At 41.1% G+C, this 24,812-nt stretch overlaps 1 protein-coding gene across 1 annotated transcript; it reads left to right on the top strand.

The window, feature by feature from the left end:
• Nucleotides 1-19,975: 19,975 nt before the first annotated feature.
• klf4 (Kruppel-like factor 4) lies at nt 19,976-24,653 on the top strand. Its single transcript, XM_040156512.1, has 5 exons — nt 19,976-20,299; nt 20,438-20,549; nt 21,302-22,178; nt 22,935-23,105; nt 23,611-24,653. Exons 1-5 carry the CDS (start codon nt 20,295-20,297, stop codon nt 23,784-23,786), a joined length of 1,341 nt encoding a protein of 446 aa, XP_040012446.1. The 5' UTR covers nt 19,976-20,294; the 3' UTR covers nt 23,787-24,653.
• Nucleotides 24,654-24,812: the final 159 nt, after the last annotated feature.

Raw genomic sequence — 24,812 nt, 5'->3', positions numbered from 1 at the left:
TATAGATGCACATTTGTGTATGTCTGTGTCTTATATGTGTTTGAAGAATGTGAAGACTTTGTCAAACAAGATAAAACATGATCAAACTAACAACAACAAAAAAAAAGAAAAAAAAATCACTACCCAATGAGTGAGATTTCTTGAACCGTATAAATATATTTTATCTAAATACCAACAGCTGCTGAGCTGAGAGCGCCATGACTTTGTGTTACATAATTTAGGGTTTGTTTTGCTGCTATGACGCAACTTCAAATATGGCCCCACAAACCCAGGAGGTTACTTTATAGACGTGTAATTTACTTTTATAAGCCCAGCGTTAGTAGTTTGAGAGTCGAAGATGAAGAAAAGAAAATTAACTCTGCCAATGTTTGCATGGCCCACTTGAGCAGTGCTCAACAGCAGAATGATAAAAGATCAGAGAAAATCTGGACACAGCTCCTTACGGTGTGTGTCTTTGCAGTTTAAAAATGTTTGGTAGTTCATCCTCGAAATTAGATGTACGGCATTGGCTAAAACTGAAACTGATATGTTAGGGTAAACATACAGATTTACTGATACAGTGGAGTCTGTACGTATTTTGACAGCAATATGAATTTCATTGCTTAGGCTCTACTCTCTACAGCACTTTGGATATGAGATTAAACAATGACTGTGAGGTTCAAGTGCTGACTTTCAATGGTCAGGTTATTTGCGGTGTTCACATCCGTACTGGGTAAACACCGTAGGAATATTTAAACTAGTTATTCTTTCATTTCAAATCCAAAGAGCTGGAGTACAGATCATAAATAAAACTGTCCAAATACATATAGACTGCACTGTATATTGTACTGTATGGAGTCTACCCGATTGAAAAGTTTGGGGAGAAGTGTAAGACAGCGCTCTCCACCACCATAATCAAATATCATGCTTAAAATAATAAGGTTAGCACCATTTATACAGTGGGGAAAGCTAATGATAAATAGTTCTGTAGTTTCATTGTAGAATTCTTAAAAATGACCAATAATAACCTCAGTTAACTCCTGTATTTAGCACAAGTCACTAATTTAGATGAACATATGGAGCATAGAGAGAACACTAGTCTTTAACCATGCTTGTCTTCTTTAGCATGTTTGACAGGTTTTGTTACCCTTTTTAATTTTTGTTTTTTCGAAGAACGTTTTTGGAAAATTGGTGAAGTGAAGAACATTGACTTTGAAGCTTGGTCAGCTATACTGTAAGCTATCAAAGACCACAACATGAAAACATCATTAGGAATATTATGTTCCATTTCTACCAATAGATCCCCCTAAATCCTACACACACTGGTCTTTTAAAGGAAAAGCTCAACATTTTGGGAGGAACGCTTATTTGCTTTTTAAGAGTTTCATTAGAAGATTGATTCCACTGTCATGTATGTACGCTAAAGATGTAGCTACGGCCTGCAGCCAGTTAGCTTACCTTAGCGCAAAGGCTGGAAACAGGAGGAAACAGCCAGCTTGTCTCGTACCTAAAGTAACAAAATCTGCCGACCAGCAACTCCAATGTAAATCGCTATTTTACGCTGGGCTATGTGACTCTGTGATATATGGAACGTATGTGTTAATTGACTGACAAACCCCTGTAATGAAACGATGAATTGCTATTTTTACACTTTGGTTTTTGCATGGATTAAACAAACAAGATATAATGTATTAATTAGTGACAGAGTCAAGCTAGCTGTTTTCTCCTGTTTCCTGGCTGTAGCCACCTCACATATTTAATGGAGAGACATGAGAGGGGGTATCAGTCCTCTCATCTAACTGTTGGTAGGAGAGCGCATAAATGTATTTCTCAAAATGTTAAACTTTTCCATTAACATACTACCCACACATACGCAGCAAGGCAGACGGTTACAGTGGCAGGTGGGGCAGACAGGTAGTGAGGTCTGCAGTGGTTGATCCCTCGCCAGGAGGGTGTGGGTTGACTTCCTCTGCCAGTGCTGTGTCAAACTTTGGCACAGGGCTCGACGTCCTCTGGTGGGTGGAGAGTTTCTGTGTCATCTAGTGATGAAGGGCCCTGTCATTGTAGAAAAATGAGGGAGGGGATAAGGGACTTGAAATGGGCATGGACATTGTCTGAGGTGCATTTGTGAGCATGAATGGGTGCGCACAGACAGAAGGCTGTCCAACATGTATGCGGGTACGTGTGCTTGTATTTGTGTGCACAGGTAGGCACCTGGGTGTGTGTGCACTCCTGGATCATGGCCGGGCCCTTCTTGTGTGTATCCCAACAGCTGCAGGGAGCTTCCTGTTGTAATAATTGTCTTTTTATAGCTAGACCGTGGCGCCCCTTAGCCCAGGGTGGACAAACAGACCAGCACTTCAAAGTCACCCGCATGTTGGTGAGGAAGAAGCTCATTAAATGACAGCTAAGAAAATGTGAAAGAGAATAGACAAGACTAAGTGATTTGAGGTGAATTTAGGAATTTTAAAATGTTTTAGGGCCTTGAAGCCAATAAGTAACACACATAAATCAGCCAGACGTGGAAACAGCCATTCAACAAGTTGCATAACCTTTGCTTCATTTTGTTTCTCTTGAACTGCACTTATCTGAATCGAACCCCTGTAAAAGGAGCCCTGTATTGTTACCGAACAAAATAGTAACTAGATTAGACCGGGTTTCGTGTGCATAATAACTTCACCTCTGTGGCATTCATAACACACAGGCCTGGGTCATGGTTAAGAGGGAGAAATACAGCAACGGCAGCACTCTTATCCGACGCTCCCCTCCCTTCTCCTTTCCTTCCTCCGAAATCAGATCTGAGCTCTGGCCTGTCTCTCCACCCGGCCCCCCGAGAGGGAGAGGGGGGATCTGTCTGTCCTCAGCGCTTCCTCCCCGGCCTCGCCAACACGGGCGGCTCTGGGGCTGTTGCGTAAATGCTGGTTGAAGGCACGACGTTATGAGGTCATCGTTCTACTCTGACCGACATTATTCTTGCCTACTTCTCTCCAGCCGGGCTCAAGCTCCAGCCTGTTCCTCCCTTCCTGAGTACATCCTGTGATGTAGTGAAAGTTGGTCTGAGCCTGAGGTTAAGTCATTCTCCCACTAAAGTAGATGCACATACAAAGGAGTGGAAACAATAACACTGAGACTGTTATTATGTCAGAAAATATCACATCATAATGCATCATAATTGAAATCATAAAATTGATTTAATACCTGACACCTTCTTGACTAGGATGAAAAATTGTGTCACAAGTAGGAATTTATAGAGGAGCTTTTGCATAGGGTTGCACTGGATCCATCAGAAATAAATACAGTATAATTATGGGCATTTGTGGTGTTACAAATATATCAACTTCCCTTTTATGACTTAGTTTGTTACCTTAACTACCAAAAGCTTCAAACAAAGTGCATGTTGGCTCATCTAATAGTGTCTGAGATCCCTCCCCCCACACCTTGGGGGCTGCTGCCAATCAATTTTTGTGTCTTCACGAGGTGAACCAACAATCCGATAAGCAGAGCCACTTCACACAGCGATTGTATAGATGTTTGAAAATGAAAAAGATGGCAGGATTTAAACCTCTCCCTAAAGCTTTCTTTTTACAACTTTTTTAGCTATGCTAGTGGCATGGTTTTATGGATGGCAATGTCGTTCTGTCAGTCCGACCCTTTGGTCCAGACTGAAATACTGTAACAACTATGGGGTGGATCGCTATGAAATTTTGTACAGACATTTATGGTCCCCACAGGATGAATCATAAGGATTTTCACGATCCCTCAACTCTTCTATAATGCCACTTGAGGTTGACATTTTGGTTTTTAGTGAACCGTATCTAAACAATTATTGAACAGATTGCCATGAAATTTGGTACAGGCATTCATTTTCCCCTCAGGATAATTTATAATCACTTTGGTGATCCCTACTTTACATCTTGAGGTCAAAATTTCAATTTGTCCTTTACTTTGGTGTATGACCATTTACCTGCAAAACGAATGACATTCCCATCAGCCTCAGCTGTTCTTTGTGTTTATTGCTAATTAGCAAATGTAGGCATGCGGGTATAATTTTGACTTTAAATGTGGTCAGACGACACGTCGCACGACCTAGTTCATTTAAAGCACACTCAACCCAACTGTCTCTTACAGAAAGCATAATTCTCTCTTGTACTATTTTGAACTGGTCTGACTTAAATAGGCCTAGATCAGCAAATATTACATTATGACACCTTCCCACAACTCCCCCTTCATCATGGAATTTCTCTGCTTTTGGACTGGTGTAAGCAATCTCTGACGATGTAAAACTGTGTCTTTGTGCTTATCAATCAAAGCATCAGAGAACTCAAACAGGAAATGTTTTTTTAATGACCATGCTGCCCTTGTACCGTCACGCTGTGCTGGCCAATTAGCTGCCAATAATTACATGCTTGTGTGTATTTTAGAAATGGACCTTGGCTCTGAGCACAGTTATTAGTTTTGTTTAGACACTGAGGAGGACAAAGTCACAAAAGGTCTCTTTTAGAAGCTCCTCAGGTGCATTTTGTCACTGCGGTCTGCAGCCTTATCTGATTAAACTATGACATGGAGCTGGCATTCTGGGGTCCACTTAACATTTCCCATTGCAAAAAACTACAACATTTTGTACTGTAGTTGGTCACGACATCGCGTGGAGACCAAGTGGCGCACAGAAACAGTGATAAGCATCAAATTGCTCTCGTCAGCGACAAAAACTGTCTCAGTTTCTCACATTTTGTGGCTCAGGCCATGGTCTTCAGAAAAAGGGAGCCTTTTGAAATGGAGCTGAATAAGACACAGTATGGAGTAGGCAACAGAGAAAAAGCTATCACAGCATTTAGCTAAGGAATGACAAGTGGTCAAACCATTTAACATCTATCTTAATAAATAAGTTTAATGTGCGAGTGGAGGGTTTCATAAATTTTGCTTGGCTCCTTTCCATTGCCATATTTTCAGACTCATAAAAGGCCAAAGAGAGGTTTTACAGGGTTCCTAAAAAGGAACTACCTTGGAAAATGAATTCAGTAATTTGTGAGCAAACAGCTAAAATCACTTTAACATTTAAACTGAAAAGAGAGGAGAGAAGCTCCACAGGCTTTCCAGTATGGTTGGATAATGTGGGCATATCACATGCAACACGAGTCTGAGCTCGAATTTATGCAGTCATATAAGCAACTTAAGTCATTTATTGTTTTTTTTACCTTATCCACAATTCTTAATACTTTCCATACTCACTGAAGATGCTCCATCAGCACTTTCTCGCTGCCCTGTGCTTCCATTCTTTTCTGCCCCGTCACTATTGCTGAGCCTGTGTATGTGTATAGTCTAAGATAAAAGGCTGCTCCTATCTGTGGGCAGAGGGTGTGTACACCAGTTCAGAACGCACATTATCATCAAGTGAATATTTACTCTCTGGCCTGTTGCCCTAGCTTCTATCTCACGATGGCATCTGACGTGGTTTCTGTGCCTCCATTTTCACTTAACGTGTTCCGCCTTTGGATAGTGCCATACTTTGATCCATGCCTAAAGTCAAATTTTCAAATTCCTGCTAGGTTTTTTTCTCAATTTCATTACCAAAGCTGCGTTGTATATACTCACATAGACAAGCTGATGCAGTGACAGCTTTAATACTTTGTGATGCCAAGTGTAATAGTATTGCTGGCAGTGTCCACTGTGACATTATAATTTAGGTAACACCCTCATTATGGCTTAATGGGGCTGTAAGAGTGACATAATACTACAGAGACCCTCAACTCAATGGAAAACCCCCTCAACAATGATCTTTATTTGACCCAGAATTGTGCTACTACGATATCAAAACCCGCTTCTTGCCGTTCTGCTGCTTTTTACACACCCCTTCTCCCCACATCCATCGTCCCTTTTTATCTCCCTCCCCCCTCCGTTCTTGGAGTAAAAAAACAAAACAAAACAACAACACTGCACTGTAAGAAAGAGAAAGAAACTACACAGCAGCTGAACATTTCCATGGAGATGCATTATCTACATTATGATCTAAGTCCGCCTGCTACAGTGAGTTGTTCTCTGTTTTTGAACATGGCCATCTTTTACACCAGGCTGGCACAGTTAGCTAACAGTGCAACAACGGGGATGATGGTGATAATGATGAAGACAATAATAGTGGTAAGAGTAATGGAATACTACTCTTAGGTCTGTAGTGGCTGCTTACGCACGCATTAGAGTGAGTCACAGGGAGGGGAGGGTCCCGCCTCCCTCTGCAACTTTGTGGTGAGGTATTAAAATAGTGAGGGCAAAAAAAACTGGTTTGACAGACAGTTACACAATCTGGATTCTTTGTTATGGAGCGCAGGGAAAGTGGTGATGGATGTGTTGATGAAGGTTATGTGTGCAAATTACTGCACTGTAGACATGACGAAATATTAAAAGGCAGGATATGAGGAGAAAGCTGAAAGGAGGAAGGAGGAAAAAGGAAAATGATTATGGTATTTGGAAGAGAGGATATTTTAATTTGATCTAGGTATAAATCTTATCTTTGACCTGGTATAAAATGTGTTTGCTGCATTCCTTACATTCATAAATGATTATGCTTTATCACAACTCGGGTCTTATTTTCATAGTTTTGACGGTCATTTATATCAGTTATTATACCACTGTATCTGGGAACACTGTGACATTGCTGCAGTGGATTCAGATTGGGCAAGAAATGGTTGGTGATCAGGCAACTTGTAAAAAAGCAGACTCAGACTCCCGTTTGCGTTACATTTTTTCCATTCGCCTTTATTTTCTCTTCAAAAAGAGTTTGACCAAGCTCGGGGATGGTTAAAATCATTATGATAAACCATTGTGTTGCTATCTCAACAACTATTTGATGGATTGCCATGACATTTTCATGGCATTCATGTTGCCCTGAACATCAGTTACCAAAACCTTCCATCTACAGACGTCAAGTCCAAATTTCGATTTGTTCGGTTATTTGGTTTACGACCAAATACCTGCAAAACTAATAACATTCCAACCTGAGCTGTACTTTTGTCGCATGCTAGTATGCAAAAATAAGATGGTGGAAATGGCACACATTATACCTGCTAAACCTTGTGAGCATGTTAGCATCCTGATCTCCTGAGCATTTAGCTCAAAGTACCACTGGGCATAAGAACAGAGCAGCTAGCATGGCTGTAGACCTTTAATAATGTTAGAGATACTGGCTAGAAGAATTCAGCACATAACTTGGTGAGTACAATCTCATTATTACTAACTGATCTTAGCCTGGCCAAAGCTATGAAAATAATGAGACAATAAGGAAATATGTTTTAATAAACTGTAATTTTCTTTTAACTCTTAAGCATAAAAAATTAAAGCCATCTTCATACTGTTAATAAAAATGGCATTTTTTTTGTCTGATTACTTTTTACCATGGCCATAGTAAAAATCCCCTGGGAAACCAGCAGGGAAACAGAGTTGAGTTGCTCCAAAAAATAGTTTTATGACCTCCCTGCAGTGGTTCCCAGCTCTGTGACAGAGGACTGAAACTGACACAGTAATCCATAATCTTCTAATGTGGACAATTCACTGCTCCTCTATTCATATGTCTCATTCAGACACACACAACCACATATTCATGCAGAATGAGGAAACGGAGATACTCATAGCTCCTGGGTATGTGTGAATGCATAAATACAATCCGCTTAGTCCTAACGACACCTCAGTCACCACACGTACACACACTGTTGATTGTTCTTCCCTTCACGTCATCCTGCCAAGTTTGGAGCCAGCTCAAGCACTTGTTTGCTCTATGCAGGACGGAGCCCCTGACTTCTTTAACAAGAAAATACAAGTACAAGACCAGCTGAATAAGTCCTTTATTGTTGGCATGAGTGTGCTTTAAATAGCTAAATGACTTTTTCTTGCTGTGTGCGAATGTGGTGACACTCGTGCTGAAACCTCCAAGACAAACAAAAAGTTGTATTTTTCCCTCAGCATACAGAGTGGAGGTGTGTACGAGCATGTGTGCGCATATGCTTAGAAGGTGCTCGCATGCACGTGTCTTACCGGCTTTGTTTGATGTTCCGTAATATGTCAACACTTCGCCACAGCACAGTATCCTGCATCACATTTTCCCTGTTACAGATGTAGCTAGGTCATGTCTGCCATGTATGTGAGCAGGCATACATGCTGTAGCTTAGTATTGTGTGGTAACGGAATAAATCCACGCACACGCTCGCACGCCGTCAACAAGCCGGAGCGCATACACTCTGGCTGTAAGGTCTATAAACGAACGCAGGGCAACGAGGTCAGAGCTAGAAACACAACCACTGTGTGAGTCAAACAGTTCTCATAAAAAGTCTGGTGGCTTGAGTTATTGTTGGAAAAGCACACAGGATATTCATAATAAAGTCAGAAAGATTTAGGCATGTCTCAAGATAATTATCCAAAGTATTTGCATCTTTCAACTCATGAAAACAATTAGAAAAAAACGACTGAAGGAGCAGTGGATTTGTGCAACAAAACTGGCATCTCCTGAGGTTCCAATTTGATGTCTTCACACAGGCAGAATGGGAGCTTTGCAGAAAATTATAATTTAAACACTGCAGCTTGTGGAGGCAATGACAAGTAAAACATCACACTGTTTCATTAACCATCTCATCAGGCGCCCTAACCTGAAATATGTCATCAGTGACATCTGATTAGCCACCTTTCGAGGCCCGTTCTTGGGCACCAGTTCCAAATTAAGTTTTTGGTTTTTGTGGAGACTGATACTCCCACCAATTCTGCTCGGATAGAATGAGCAACTATGATCTGCCACCATTACAGCACAAAATATCTGCTCCAATGGATAATAAGCCTGCAAACAAACAGATCATAAGTGAGAATATTTTCTCCTGTATGCAAATTCAAAAGCAGACAGGGAAAATAAAATGGGCTTAGGTCACAGCAAAAAAAAAAAAAAAAAAAAAATTGGTGTGATAATTTACGAGTCCATGTCTCAAAGAGTGAACTTGATGGCTATTAATGCTGTTAAATATTTGTTATTCTGCTGTAGGGATCTCTCTCAGCTCCAAAGCGCTGCCTCTAGGAGTATGAGGTATGAAAAATGAGACAACTGATGCAACCGGGATCAAGCGTTGATCATATAACATCAGTTCCACAGGTGAACCAGTGATTTATGCTTTTTTTTTGCAATACATCTATGAAGAATGAAATTGACTCAGTTTCTCGTCTAATTTACACAGTTTCCCAACAAAGATCAATGAAACCTGTGGGCAAGAACCACACTATCCAGAGTGCTAAAACAGACTTACACGTTTTTCCACTGATGGCCAAGCTTTAATGATTACCATGCTTTTGTAATGTTTATGGGCATTTATGTGGAAGGTTTTGCCAGGGAAATCCTAATTTAATTCTTAAGAACATTTCAGTGTTTTTTTTTTTTTTGGTCTTTCCTCTGAAGCATATTTGATTACAGAACTGTAGCTTGCAAGATGCATCATGAATGTCATTAACAGTTGGTTCAGACTGCTTTAATGCAAAGTGCAATATTGATCGCAGTTGGTATGAAATCAGACAGTCTCTGATGTCTTTTCAAAAATGTCCGCAAATGAAGAGTGTTTTGCTGATGTGGCAAATTTCCCATTTTGGTTCTAAAGGACTCCATATGAACCTACTAATTTAGTTCACTTCCAACAGCCAGTTTTCTTTTCAGACTCATTAAATCCATGTGTCTAATGAACGGCCTGTGTAGTAGCTCTCACTCTCTTTCTCTGTAAGAGTGTTTGCACATGTGTGTCATGTTAATGTTCACTGTTTCCCATGTCAAAAAATTTCCATCAAGGGGATTCATTAGTCTCTTCTCAGCTGTCCCAAAAAGAAAATTTTATATAAAATCCATCCAGTTCAAGATGCAAAGATAATGCTGTAACCACTTAGCTTCAAGTGTTTTTATGATGAATGGCACGGTATCAAATTCTTACAATCAATATAAATTTGACCAAAAAAGCCAGTTTTATGACATTCTATTTCATAGTTAAGTATTTCATTGAGCCAAAATAGCTCTATGAGTGTAAGAGTGAGCGAGAGGGTGAGGGAGACAGTGTGGAGAGAGGGATGGCTTTTAGTTCATGAGCTGGTGGCCCATCTGGTTTGAGTTACTGAAACCCCCCCTCCTCAATTAGACTCAGCATGATGTCAATAAAACGTCAGACTGGAGAAGCTATCACTTAAATTGGGCCTGTCAAGTATTGTTCTTTGCTCAGCATTCCAGCAGGGAGAATCAGTCTGAAATGATTTGTAGTTTGATTAAGGTTACCACAATGTGCCATTTCTGATTTGATTTGGGAACTTGCCTTAAAAACCTTGCCATAAAGTTTTTTTGAGTATTACTGGGGAAATATAGGTATGTGTGTGTGTATATATATATATATATATAAATATATATATATATATATATGATGGACAAAGGAAGGAAAACTAATGCTTTTTAGTGTGATAAAAGCAAGAAATAAGTTGTTTTTTACTTTAAATTTTAATTATTTTTCTGACTATAAATTTCCATGTCTCTCCTCTTAGTCCTTCACAACATTCCTCTTTTATTTTATTCATTTCTCTATTGTTTTTGATTTATGCTTGAATATCACACTTCATACCATGGGGATGAACCGTTTTGGAGAAACAGTGGTGACATTTATGTTTCTCCTCTCTTATCGCACAGTGAATTTATTAGGGCTTCCCTGGTTTTTTAGCGATGGGAGTTTCCCAACAAGACTGTCTCCTCTTTCCTACAAACCGAGGGATCATCCTGCAGCACCTGTGTGCTGATATTCAGGATTATTATTGTCATTTTACATCTCCTAATGTTTGCAACAATTGCGGGCATGTTTTCGGAGTCTGTTCAGAGCCTGAAAACCGGCAATCTGGTGGAAAAGGTCACACATTCCAAACCGCTCCCACTGGGAAAACAGGAGAGTCCACACCTTGTCAGGAACGCAGAGGCCTACTACCCTGATATCTGACAGCAATTACCACATGAATTTCAGCATATTATAATGCCAAATACTTTATCTGCAGACCTCCACTCATTGGTGTTCAGCCAGTCTGGAGATCAACAGCAGATGATGTGTTGGCTGTTTGGTAGTTTTAACTGTAAAAGCTATCCATTTAAGGTATTTAGGCTTCAACTAAATCTGTTGGAGAGCTCAAAATTCACATTACAAATGCTTAAAATTCCAAGTGCAATGATACAAGGCTCAAAGCCCAGTAAATCACAAACTCTAGGCTAGACGCCTATGTCAATGAATCACTGAGCTGCTATCACATCACACCTCAAATTCCAGTGTGCCTCATAAACATAAAGATTTAATCAAGTGTTGTGAATATCTGACAGCCGTGTTTTCACAGCAGTGCATCGAAAGGATAGACGACCTATTAGCTGCCTCTGAATCAATGCCAGAGCACTCTTGAAGGTTTAAAAATGCTGGTGATTGCTATAATTGCTGTGTCGCAATTACAGACTCATACAACGAAATAAAAAAATATAATATAATTGCATGTTTCTATAGGAACCTCTCTAACACTGTAAAGATGTGGTCTAGGTTTACTAACAGCCTGTACACTTAGATTTTATGGTACAAGTGTGACTGAGAGGCTTCATTTTAAATTAGATTGTTCTATATAGCTCATGTTCGTCTGGTCTATACTTTATAAACCACAGATACAGGGTGGGCAAAAATAATGGAAACAGTTTAAGAAAGATAACTACCTTTGCATGGCTAAAGATGTGGGTCATAACAAGTTGTTGTTCAACTGAACTATATGGAATAATGTACTATAAATGTCCAACATACTGTATCCTGGATGGTGAGCTTCAGCTTGTGAATGTGATTCTTGTTTTTCGTTCGCCACGTTATCACGACTTCTTGGATAGTTCAGCTTACATATAATTCTTTTTTTTCAGCATCTGCAGTTTGGGCCCAGATGACGGGGTCTCTTTGGAGCTCAGTTAATTGTCTCCTATTGTAGTGAAACTTTGAAAACCCCTATCAAAGGGCTGATTGCCATTTCTCTTTTATAGCCGACAGATGCTGATGACTGGTATTCAACCTTAGATGACCCATTTCTGAAGCAGCGCTTGTAAATGTGATGAAAGTTCCATGGGAATTAAGCTCTTTTCCATGTTTACATGTTTTCTACATCCTTGTACACACTATTATACACATTATCTATTTTATTAAGGGCAATTCCTTGTTTGTGCAGATGGATCAACCATTTGCACACTGATTCAGATTTAAATAAAACAAAAAAATGAAAATTCAGGTTGAGGGGTCCAGTAACTGAATTCTCAGTGAACACACTGTGATAAGATCAACAGAATTTCAAAATCTTTGGATTAATTTTTTCATTCTTAAACCCTACAAGCAACAAAGGTAAGATTTATTTCAAGATAATTCATTATTATTACTAAGGGTATTATAAAAGCATTATTTCAGATTCTGTGGATTCAGATATGCTGTTTGCCTCACGATTTCCCTTGATTTCCACTTTATTTTATCATAGGGTTCAAAGATCTGAACCAGCCCTAAATGCGAATCCCTCTTTTTCTGTCGGTCACGGCTCGTTTCATAGCAATGCACCACAATTTAAGTGTTACGAACATCACACTAAAAATCACTGGGTCAAAATTTTCCCAGTTTGGGTCAATATGCTGGCGCCAAACCACAACAATAGGTTAACTTTACCCGGTAAGGCAAGTTTTAACTTAAAAATTTTCATAGATTTATTATTAGATATGACATTAAAAACTGAAAAGGATAGACAATCAGTGACATGTGACAAATAGTGACATTGGTCTGTTAGCCACACATCCATTGGTGTTATATGTATTCAAACTAAATTTGACACATCTGACTATTCTTCATGCTAATCCCCTTAATTGTCTCTGTCCACGGTGGATGTGAAATAATAAAAAACAGTCACACATTACAGTTTATGACGTGAGACTGATTTTGCCGGTAGTGAGGTTAGTGCAGTTGGAGACATAAGCCAGTCGAAGTTCTCTGTATGTCAACAAGGTGAGCTCATGGGAAGTCCCTGATTCTCCCATGTCAGACAGACAGAGAAACACATTTTCTCCAGCTCTGGCAGTCCAGTCCCAGGCCTTTTCTTTTTAGAGGCTTCTAATCCTGGCGAGTCCCTGGCCTGACGTCACAGGGCCCTCCCCCCACCCTTCTGTCTGCTGATGTGCTGTATCCACACTCTCATTTCCTCCGCAGCTCACGAACACCCGTCTCTGCTCTGGTCCTTTTGGCTTCTGACGTCTGAGTATCTGATTAGAGCAGACTGCCTCGTCTGACAGCTTGTCTGGCCAGCTAAGAGGGTTAAACTTTGGAGAAAGAAGGTGCTGAATGTAAATGAGGGCCGGTGTGGGGATGAGGCACCCAACCAAGCACCCTTTCCTCTCGTCATTTGCTCTTCCCAACTTTCCCTCTCTTATTCGGCTACCTTAGTTGCATCATGTGACCAGGAAGTGTGGCTCCCCTCCATTTCCCCTCCTGATGGAAAGGAAATATTGTAACAGAGGGGGCCGGCGCTGGGCTCTGTTACGTCACCGGTTAAAAATAACTGGCATATTTAAGACTGCCGAGGAATCCCAGGGCAGACAAAGGCTGGACAGCCTGCCGCCCGGCAGGAGCTCTCTCTCCCCTCTCTGTCTGTTTCTCGCCGACTTCTCCTTCTCTCTGCTTCCACTTCCAAACCCATTGCACTTTACACAAGCCCAGCAACCTGACCACTACCACCCACCCTAGCCCTCAACCACATTTTCCTAGTTACCAGTAGAAACCCACCACCAAATTATACGACGTGATAAAAGCTCAGTATTGGTTGGTGGCATCCCAGCATGGCCTGTCCAGCTATGAAGGCTTGGCTGGGATTGTCCAAACAACCAGCCCCCACTGACTAAGACCTCATCCATATGCATACCATCACACACTAGAACTATCAACCAGCCCCATCTGTTAACATAGTAGCCCTGTGGAAAACAAATACAGAACAATTTTGTAATAAAAATGACCATAACCGGTCTCTGTAACTTTGCGACCCTGTCTCCAAGAAATTAGGTTTATGTAAAACTAAACTGCAACGGCGAATTTGTTTTGTAGGAAATTTAATCGCTGGCTGGATAATGTTCAGAGTTTTTTTTTTGGTTTTTTTTTTGAATGAAAGAAGCACTATAATTATTGTAGGGTGGGCGTACAAACGCACGACCGTAACACCAGAGACCAGGGTTTGTGTCCAGAGTTTGCGTCTGTGGTTAGGTTAAGGCAACAAAGGCACTTTGGTTAAGGATAGGGAAAGATCGTGGTTTTGGTTAAATGTAAATAAACATGTTCACTGTCAACGTTTTCTGTTTTAAACCAGACTATGATGTTTCCCTAACCTTAATTGAGTGCAGTGAGTGTCTAAACATAACCAAAAAAAGTTTAATAATGCTGTAGTCAGTACAAGTGGATATTGAACTGCAGGATTGGATATTTTGGCAAAAAAACAAATATGTTGTCTGTGAACATTTTACGGATATGTTCAGTATCAACGCATTTGTGACTTGCCAAATACCTAAATTAACAACATATCCTCATTATGTTGATAGAAAACGCAATCCGGTTATAATTACGTCTCCTACAAAAACGCATTTGCCGTTGCAGTTTAGTTGCATATAAGCATAATTTCTACGACACAGGGTTGCATTGCTATGCTTAATGTACTAGTCTACACTTGCTGGGGAATGTCTGGACCACAGTAACTGTGTGGAGATGAACAACAGTCCAGGATCCATCAGGCAGTTTTAGATCCCAAAGCGTCTTAGGTTATTGAAAATGAAAAAGTAGAATGGGTGTGGTCAATCATTCCAGACCATCACCCCCGTTCTAAGAGGCTTTTGAAAGGTCTGTCAATAACTACCGTAAATGGGCACTGAAGTGATGTTATAGTCTACATTTGTAATGTGGATGTTTTCTGTCACCTGGAAGTTTCTGTTTTAGTTATGAAGGTGCACTTGAAGATGCAGCCATTACCAAATGTGATAGGAAACAAATTTCATTTATCAGAAATCCCAACTTCTAGAAGTCTGAAGAGCTGAAAAGTCAATTAATCAAGTAGCCGATTGTTAGAAAATGAATCCGTTACTGGTTTGAGCATCGATTAAATGTTTCAGTCTCTTTCCAAGCAAAAATGCCAACAGTCACTGCTTCCAGTTTCTCAAATTGTGACAATTTACTGCTTTTCTGTTGTATCACTAAATGTTTATCTTTTGTTTTTTCTTCTGTTGTTTTGCCATTTTTCCACAATTGTTGGTAATTTCATAGACTAAACAATTGATAATAATAAAATAATCAATAATAAAGGTAATCATTACTTGTAGCCCTGGAAATTTATATCATAGTTTGAAGGATTCAAATACCCGATCAGCAGTATGGTGTTCATTATTATTGTTTTTTATGAATTTGACAGGCTTGAAAGGTAGTTTATGATTTAAATCCTGGACATTAGATGCAATGACACAATGAGATGTGATGTGCTCTTTTTGTGCAGTACCAGGGAAGTTTTCTAAATACATCTGAGATAGGGAATTATGGATCTAAACTGAAAACATTGCTTTTCAAGTCTTAAAACCTGCAGCACCAGAGGGAATAATCATTACGGTTTGCCCTACAGTCGGTGCTGTGTTGCCTGAGCTGTTCAAAGGTTCTTTTGGCTTTGCAGCGGGTGAAAAAAAACGAGAGAGAGTTCCTACATATATAATTGTATTAGAGTTAATCTGGAAAGGAGTGGAGTGAAGTGCAGCACTGAGAATCAAAAAAGCTTGTCTCAGCTTTCAAGCATTAAGGAAAGAATGAAAGCTATTTTTTAATCACTGAACAGCATCTGGAAGAGAGCACTGAAAACCTCAGTATCTGGAGTTATGATTAGCTGGTACTCATATTCACTTGGGTGCTTTCCAAGATGGGGAACTTGACTGAGGGAAACCATGTCACACCAAGGGTGAAAATCCAAAATGTCCAAGAGTTGTGCCACAGAGTTATTTGGCTATTCACACTCTATTTACATAATATCAATGTTCACAACTATGTGACTGGGTTATCAACTGGGTTTGATCTTGATTTGAATAGTAGCATAACCACAGATTATGTCAGCCGTACCATGACTGTTTTGAAAATGCAAAATGTCTGATCAATCGAAACTCTCGGCACAGCCAAGAACAACACCTTAGCTCATCTTTAAAACAGTAATTGTTTGGAGATAGTTCTTCAGGTAGGTGTCATAACATCCATACTTGATGTACGCTGACAAGAGCACATAGAAACAACATTATCGGGACACTTGTTGACGTTAATGAGAGGAACGTATTACCCGTCTGAAGTGTTAATTTAGTACTCCATAGTTATCCTTGTTGATACAATAACATTACCTCAGTCTCTCCACATCCGTTTCTTGGAGTTATGTCACCAATGCCTCTAACATAATTTCAGTATCTGGCATTGTGTGACAGATTAAATGATTCCTTTTGGGCAGGGTATCGCAGCTTGCTTGTTCGTATTCCAGGCTCTACGTTCACTTAATACTCTAAGTGCTGCATTAACATATTCCAGACAGGTGGGTTACTTGAGTTACTAAATCACCATGACTTCACTGTGTCAGGAGAAGCACACAGTGGTGTCGTCTTCTCCTCCTTTATTTCTTTCCTCTTTTCCTCCTTGCCATGTCATTATTGCAATGCAAAGCGCCTCAGTTGTCAAAGTCAAGCCTTTGTTTTCCGGATCATTTTCAAAACCATTATCTCCCACCATAAAGAATATGGCCATAATGACATGGCTCGCATTGTGTTCCTACCTGCTGTAGGAAGCAGGTCTTCAAGAACAAGACATGTGGTGCAAACATTGCAGGTTTAAAGCGGTTGGTCAATTACAGAAGTCAATTGAAAACAATACACATATTACTATTTGGATACATATTAAGTGTCTCACTGGTAAGATATTCAACAATAAATCATCGGTTGCCCAACAGGATACGAAGTTACAAAGTTCCTGTGGAATTGTAGCCTATATTTTTCCAGCCAGTTTTTGTTTGCCCAACGACAAGGAACGAGCATTAATGCAATTTAGACCTTTGAATGAAGACACCGGCAGACACTTACAGTGACTGTGTCCTGTAGGAGTGACAGCGTGTTTGTTGACTTGCCTAACGGACAAGATCCTTTTGCAGCAGGATCAGCAGCAAACACTTTGTTTGCTCTCGCACTGAACTCTTGAGTCAGTGTGGCTAATTATGTTGGATAGAGAAGTTTGTGTTAGCTCGCTAGCTCTGAGCAAACACTGCCTGAACCCAACTCAAACTCAACACTGAATAGTTCTCAGCAATTTAATGTTCCCAGGCAAGTTATTTCCCATACAGTATTTTCACGACTTTACCGTAGTGTTTTTCATGGGACTTCTTTGACAGTGGTCCAGCTTTGCAAAAGAAGCCAATAAATAATGTTTAATAAAGATAGGCTTAAATCTGTCGGCCCAAACACCTGTTTTAAGAAACATAACACTGACATTTAGACACACAGAGGGCCCAATGTATGGCACTTGAGATTAGACCTCCACTTATTTCCTATAAATCACATTATTCTGACATTTGTCTCAAGATATTCAGTTGTTTAAGACTAATTATCTTTGAGAATATGTGAATTTAAGGTATATGTGGCCATACAGTACATACATTATTATACATCTATTGGTATAATGCCGACATATACAATAGGCTGCTTGTGCTGTCTGCAAAATTAACTCACTATCACTAATTGTAAAAGTTAAAAAAAAAAAAAAACAAGACAAAAATTATGCTTTGCAAGCACATGCATGTGCTGTGGGCTGGCTACTCCCATTGTAATCCAGGGATGTAATCTTAAACCCCTCATGGGAGTACCCATAATGCCTTGCATAATTACATATAGACTACTTCTCTGGTAAAATCCCAAATCCACTTGTACAGTTTATATTCAGGAAAAAGTGGCGCAATAACAAGTGAATAACCCACCTAACTTGCAGCCTCTCAGCATGACTCTATTTTTCAGTGGTAGCTAATCAGTGGGGGAAGTAACTAAGTACATTTACTCAAGTATTGTACTTAAGTGCAGTTTTGAATTACTTGTACTTTACTTGATTATTTCCATTTTATGTAACTTTATTTTTCTACAGGAGTATATTTCAGAGGGGAATATTGTACTCTTTACTCCACTACATTCATTTGACAGCTCGAGTTACTTGTTACCTTTCAGGTTATGATTTTTCATAAAAAATACTGTATGTTAAGTCTATAAAATACAATGCATTTTTAAGATGAAAACAGCTTTTGAAATCTTACATAAAAACAGTGTTTGGCTGGGGCCCCTTTTCATGTTTCAGATGTCAAAGTTGTTAGCTGTTCCACCAAAGAAACAACCAAGACAAAGATAGAAAGAAAGAAAGAAAGAAATTTATATAACAGTTTGAGACCTAAATAGGTAAGACTATCAAATATTTAACAAAAAAATCAAACATTAGAGAAAAGTACATAATAACAATACAAATGTGTGTATGAGAACTTTTTTTTCTCTGCCATTTTCTCTGCCATTAATCATCTCACGACCGCTCGGATTTATCTTGCAACCCTTGGTTGGGGCCTGACCTCTAGGTTGGGAACCAATGGACTAAACTACATACAGTAAGTTTATATACAATTTGCCCAGTTTCAAGCAGCTACAACAGTATAATGTAGCTTACACACTGATGCATCAGTCAGAGAGGACATTTTACCGCAGAACATGCACTTTTATTTCAATAAATTAGCTAAATTAGATATTTAGCTGATAAAACTGACAGACTGAATCCTCCATCTTCTAGCCTTATTTTGTAGCGAAACTTAGTTTATGTTGTGGTCATTTGTTGTAAATTTGTATTTTATCAGATTGCTTCCATTTTTCCTGTGGGTCAAAATGATTAACAGATAAAACCTCTGGCAGAGTAATATTATTCCATCATATAAGTACTGTTAGGGCTGCTACCAACAGTTATTTTCATTATCAATACATCTGACAATTATATTTATTAATAACCAATTGATTATTTAGTCTTAAAAATCTCAGAAAATAGTAGAAAAATGCCAACGATTATTCCCTAAAACCCACGTTAACATATTCTAATTGCTTTTCTCATCCAACCAACACTCAAAAACCCAAAGATGTTGAGTTTACTATCTTAGAAAACTAGGGACAATAGTTCATTCACAATTGAAAAAGCTGGTAAAAGTGAACTTTTTTTTGCATTTGTTGCTTAAAAATGTCAATCAACTACTCGGGTAATCAACTATTCATTTCTGCTCTAGATAACTGGTTGCTGTCCAGGTGTCTGGGGAAATGTAGAGTGGGAGTCAATAGGGGCCCAACGACAAATGATTGCCCTAGGGGCCCCCCTAGGAGGTTAATCCAGCCATGCCGTTACTTATTTAGGTTTTAAACGCAGGACTTTTACTTATAGCGGAGTATTTATTTATTTGTTTACTTTTATTATTGGTATTGCTGTGTACTTGTTCCACCACTGCAGCTGCAAACGTTTGCCCGCCCGGGTGAAGGCCGTGGCTGCAGGTGACCCCTCCGGACGTAGTTTAATAAAAGTCACTGTCGGTCCGGCATCAGCCGGTCCGGGGAGATGCGCTTCCTCACCCACATTTCCCGGGAGCAGCGGGAGTACGGATAGGCGCTGTTGCTATGAATACAAACAAACCTCTCAGTCTCGCTCTCGCTCTCTTTCTCTCTCTTTCTCGCCCCGCCCCCCACACACACACACACACACACACAAACACACACACACACACCTCCCCCCCCAAAAAACACACACCCCCACACCCCCACGTGATGGTGATGTTTTTCCTCGCTTGTTGCCGGGCAACGAAGGCGTGTCCAGCTCCAGTGATTTAAGGATACCTCTCACGCGGTTTTCTCAGTTCAGGCTGCCGGTCTCTGCATGGCAACAGGCGCGAGGGATTCCCCCGTCCGTCGCCTCTCTGTCTTCCCGTTCAAAAAAAAAAAAATGGGAGAAAATATTTTGCGTTAAGAAAAAAAAAAACAACTGTCAGTCAGTCAGTCAGTCAGTCAGTCAGTCAGTCTGTCTGTCTGCTTCTACCCGGCGCGCCCGTCGGCGGCAACATGTCCCGGATCCTGGTATAACGCGAGACGCGGAGCAGAAACTTTGAACCCGGGGACATTTATCCAGAAACCCAGGGCGGTCACAGCGAGGAGACGCCGGCGGGACTTGACATCCAGATTCTCACTGATGAGGTGTGGACCTCGACAAAAGTTTTAATGACCACATTTGGCTGATGAGCGTCTACTCTCCGGACTCCCGGTGTCCCGCCACGAGGATTTACGATATTTTCTGTTTGATTTTTTTTTTCTTTTTTTTTTTTTTTCTTTCAGGCAGCCTCCAAATGACGTCGAGATGGCACTAGGTGGGACGCTTCTGCCATCCATATCCACGTTCGCCAGCGGCCCCGCCGTCAAGAGTAAATCCATAGGAAGCGCCAACTTAGTGAGTAGCCCGTGGTCGCCTCTCACTACGTGCCGGGTAGACACGGGCATCGGCGAATCTGCGGGACGGGAAACGTGTAGCCGTTTCCCCGGCGTGTGTGTGTGTGTGTGTGTGTGTTTTTTTTTTTCTATGTGCACGCTCTGGGGGCTCGACACCACGCTTTACTGGGGCGTGCACCGGTTTACACGGGTTACCTCGGTGGGTTTCAGTGAGAGCCTGGAGGCAAACTGCACAACTCCAGAGGGGAAAAAAAAAAAAAAAAACACACACACACCCCGATGCCCGGTCAGGATGAGTGGTTTACTGCTATGAAAGTGCCGTTGAATAGGTTCCTCATGGATTGCAACAACCTCCCCTGGTCGTTTTCTGTACGGCTCGCCGTGCGTTCGTCCGGGGCAGGTGTCGGTAAACCCACCGGTCGCCACTCCTGGCGCGTCTCAGCGCAGTTTCGCTATGAGTGTGACCAATCTGTATTCTAGGTGGTGCTCTGCGCCAAGGGGCACTTGCTCCACCAGACTTAGCTCTGTAGCGGGGCTGTAATAGTAATCACTCTGCATTACAGATCCAGGCTCCTTGTCTCCTTGAGGAGTTAACTTAAACCTTTATCCGATATCCGAGGTTCTAAGTAGGACAGGGCAAAAGCTCAAGTGTGATTTCTCTTGACTGATGTCTGTATCTTATAAACAATAACACGGCACAAGCAAGCAGCTTATGCTAGTGCAGTCATTAATGCCTCTGTAACTTTCCTCTAGAGATGGAAGGAGGAGTTGTCCCATCTTAAGAGACCCAGTGTGCCAACCGGAAGCAACTGCCCTGACCCGGACCATCCCACCGCCACCAGCACAACAAGCCCCAGCATGTCCAAGAAAGACACAGAGCCAGACCTGGATTTGGACTACGACTTCATCCTGTCCAACTCCATTCTCCAGCAGCAGCAGCAGCAGCAGCAACAGCAGCAGCAGGAGGAGGCCATGGCATGCACCTCTGGCCAGGCCTTGTCTCCTTCCCCGGGCTCTTTCTCCTCATCTTACCCTCTCCCCTCCCCTCAGGGAACTGCCAGTGAGCTTCTTTATACCATCCCAGATATCAGTGACGTTTCGCCCTCCGGGGGCTTTGTGGCCGAGCTCATGAGGCCCGAGTTGGACCCGGCGTACCTTCACCCCACCAGCCTCCATGGCAAGTTCGTGGTCAAGACAACAATGGACATGGGAGAATACAGCCAAAGCGTGAACGTAAGCAAGGCCTGCGTTAGCGCTGTGTCAGACCCAACTCCTTCGCGTGCCTCACCGTCCTTTACGTGCCACAGGATAAAGCAGGAGAACCCCAGTAACTGCACCATCTCACAGCCCATGGACCTGCACCTGGCTGGGGTAAACTCCCAGGGCCGAGGGACCCAGCAGCAGCGCCCCGGCCACTTGGATCTACACGGGTTCCCTGGCGGAGGGCGGTCCATAACAGGCAGCAGGTTATCCTCATCCTCTTCCCTCTCCCCAGACCATCCACTTAGCCGGGAGCACCAGGTGCTGGGGCATCCCCACTCTCAGATCCCTCTACCTCCCCACGGATACCACCATAGCTCCCCGCAGGGCTTCACCTCCTACCCTCAGCCGTCCTCCATGCAGTACCAAGGTTAGAGCACTCAGAGCAACTTTATATACTTTCTTGTTTTCTCATCTGGCTACTGAATGCAGTAACTTAAGTGTGGGAAAACTTTTATTCAGATTTTGTCCATAAGTCAAAGAAAATCATGTGAAGCAGAGTAACAGAGATTAGACAACAGGAACATATTAGAGAACAGGAATATAAAATCAAAGTCCATAGAGTCTATTTAAATACATGTTATACAATCTTAAGGGCTTTACTCATACCCCATACCATAAAACCAGCGATTCAAAACGTTTAAAACCTACATCCCATGGCCTCGGACAAAAAAAAATCATTGTTCTTTAAATCAAACAAAATAAATGTAAGACATGACCACATTTTGTTGTTTTTCGTTAGATCAGTGTTGTCTTCATTGTATAAAAAAACTAAAGAACAAAATCCTTTTTGAAATACTGTGTTGTGAGCTATTTGGGCTGTTAAGGAAGAATGTGGATGGTTTCTAATGCATCTTAAAGTTGCATGGAAAAAAAAAACATGTTTTTAAATGATAAGGGACTTTCTGCTACTTTTATATCAGCTCAGGTGTCTGAAGCGAGTGCTCTCTTTAGCCAAGCTCCAAAATAAAATTTTATCTGCCTTTCATGTAGGCCAAAAGTCAGAAACTGTGACCTTATAACACTGTGTGGTCCCCGATATTTTTATACGCTGAATATTTTTCTCCATACACGTGGTGGTATGATGAGGTACAGTGATGTTGACCATGATCTTTTGGCCGCACAGACCCCCTCATGATCTCCAGCGGGGACTGCTTGCCAGAGGAACCAAAGCCTAAACGTGGTCGACGCTCCTGGCCGAGGAAGAGGGTTGCCACACACACGTGTGACTATGTCGGCTGTGGGAAAACTTACACAAAGAGCTCCCATCTCAAAGCACATCACCGCACACACACAGGTATGTAACTGAGTGCTAATGTTCTGTCATCCATTCTTTTGTTTTTGTTTTTTTTGGACCATTTATATCTGTTTTGAATTACGTCACATGTATATAGCTTTCTTCACTCTCATCACAGATTTGGTTTTTATTTAGGAGGGCTTTTTGACACTGTTTAACGCAGTCTTAACACTTTCATACTGTTTTCATTGTTCAGGGCTAAATAATGAAACGTAAACATCTGTTGCACAGTGGGTACAAACACATTGGATTTCTGAGTAATGAATGGGGGTTGGATGGGCGTGGGATGGGCTAGGGGAGTTGTTTAGCAGGTGCAGCAAAACAGGTTGATACCGATCCCTCCTCAAACGTACACTCCGGGTGGATAAGCTTGGCATTTAGACGCTGGCTGCAGGACAGGACGGACCTCTTTTCTCCTGGAGGTGGGGATGGTTGGGCCAGTTTAACCTCAGGGCCTGCACTAACTCCTCTGTGTGTGTGTGTGCGTATTGTGTCTCGTTCAAAGGGGAGAAGCCTTACCACTGCGACTGGGAGGGCTGCGGCTGGAAGTTTGCACGTTCGGACGAGCTCACACGCCACTACAGGAAACACACAGGCCACCGGCCCTTCCAGTGTCAGAAATGTGACCGGGCCTTCTCAAGGTCAGACCACCTTGCTCTCCATATGAAGAGACACTTATGAGACTTGGTCAGAGGACCAGACTGGATGGCGATGGATGAAGGCTCCTGAAAGAAAAAAAATATATGTTCGCACAACCCTGAACAGACTTGTGACCTATACTTTTTAAAACCACAATTTGCCTTCAAGCCGTTGTCAAGCAACAAGACAAGCTGTGGTGTTCACGGCAAAAAGAGCATTACTCCCTCAAGAGCCTAGAATTTATTTCAAGACTGCTGCCGTCCTCGCACATCGTGCAGGTGACTCGACGAGACCTCTCAAGTCAGGGTTGTAAACTTTTATGAAAGGGACCAAACTGGAATTTGTCTTATTTAACCGACAAAACTTGGAGGACCAGGTGCCAACAACGTTTAACTGGAAATGTATTTTTGTCAGGGAAGCCAGGAGCAACAGACAAACATCTCCAGAGGCCTTCTACCAGCAACATGCCATTATAGGCTCTGTTAACAACTACACACTGTTCAAAATACTGTATTACTAAATACATCTATATTTATATACACATTTCACCTGCAATGCCATTAATTTCAGGTACAATGTTAATTTATAAAGAATGGTGCTCATTGACTGAGGTTTGAAGGTTTTTTGTTTTGTTTTGTTTTTTTTAAAGAAAAGGTACCAAAGATTAAGGAAAATATACAAATGGGTGAAAACTATGAAAAAGTGCCATATGGTTGTTTTTGTTTCTTGGAAACCTCTTCCACAATCTGACTTAAATCAGGTGAACACTTCACTTATTAAATGGTGATGGCAATCTTCAATGCACTGCAGTTGCAAAGTGCAATAATTTATATGAGACATTCATATTTTTGTATTGAATGAGTAACTCTGAACAAAGATTTTTTTGTTTATAGCCTAAATATGTAATATAATCTTGAATTTTGTACATTTGTAAATAAAATTGCTTTGTTATTGTTTTGTATTTTACAGTATAATAAAAATAAAATGTATTTGAAATAAGAAAACCATGATGATCTTTATATTTTTCTACCAGATTCTCTAGACTGTTATCATTCACTGAATTGAAAG

The sequence above is a fragment of the Xiphias gladius genome, chromosome 20 (genome assembly GCF_016859285.1).
Source record: "Xiphias gladius isolate SHS-SW01 ecotype Sanya breed wild chromosome 20, ASM1685928v1, whole genome shotgun sequence".
In the NCBI taxonomy this organism is placed as follows: Eukaryota; Metazoa; Chordata; class Actinopteri; order Istiophoriformes; family Xiphiidae; genus Xiphias; species Xiphias gladius.
The sequence above is the reverse complement of the archived record's forward strand: the minus strand, read 5'-3'. Positions and strand labels throughout refer to the sequence as shown.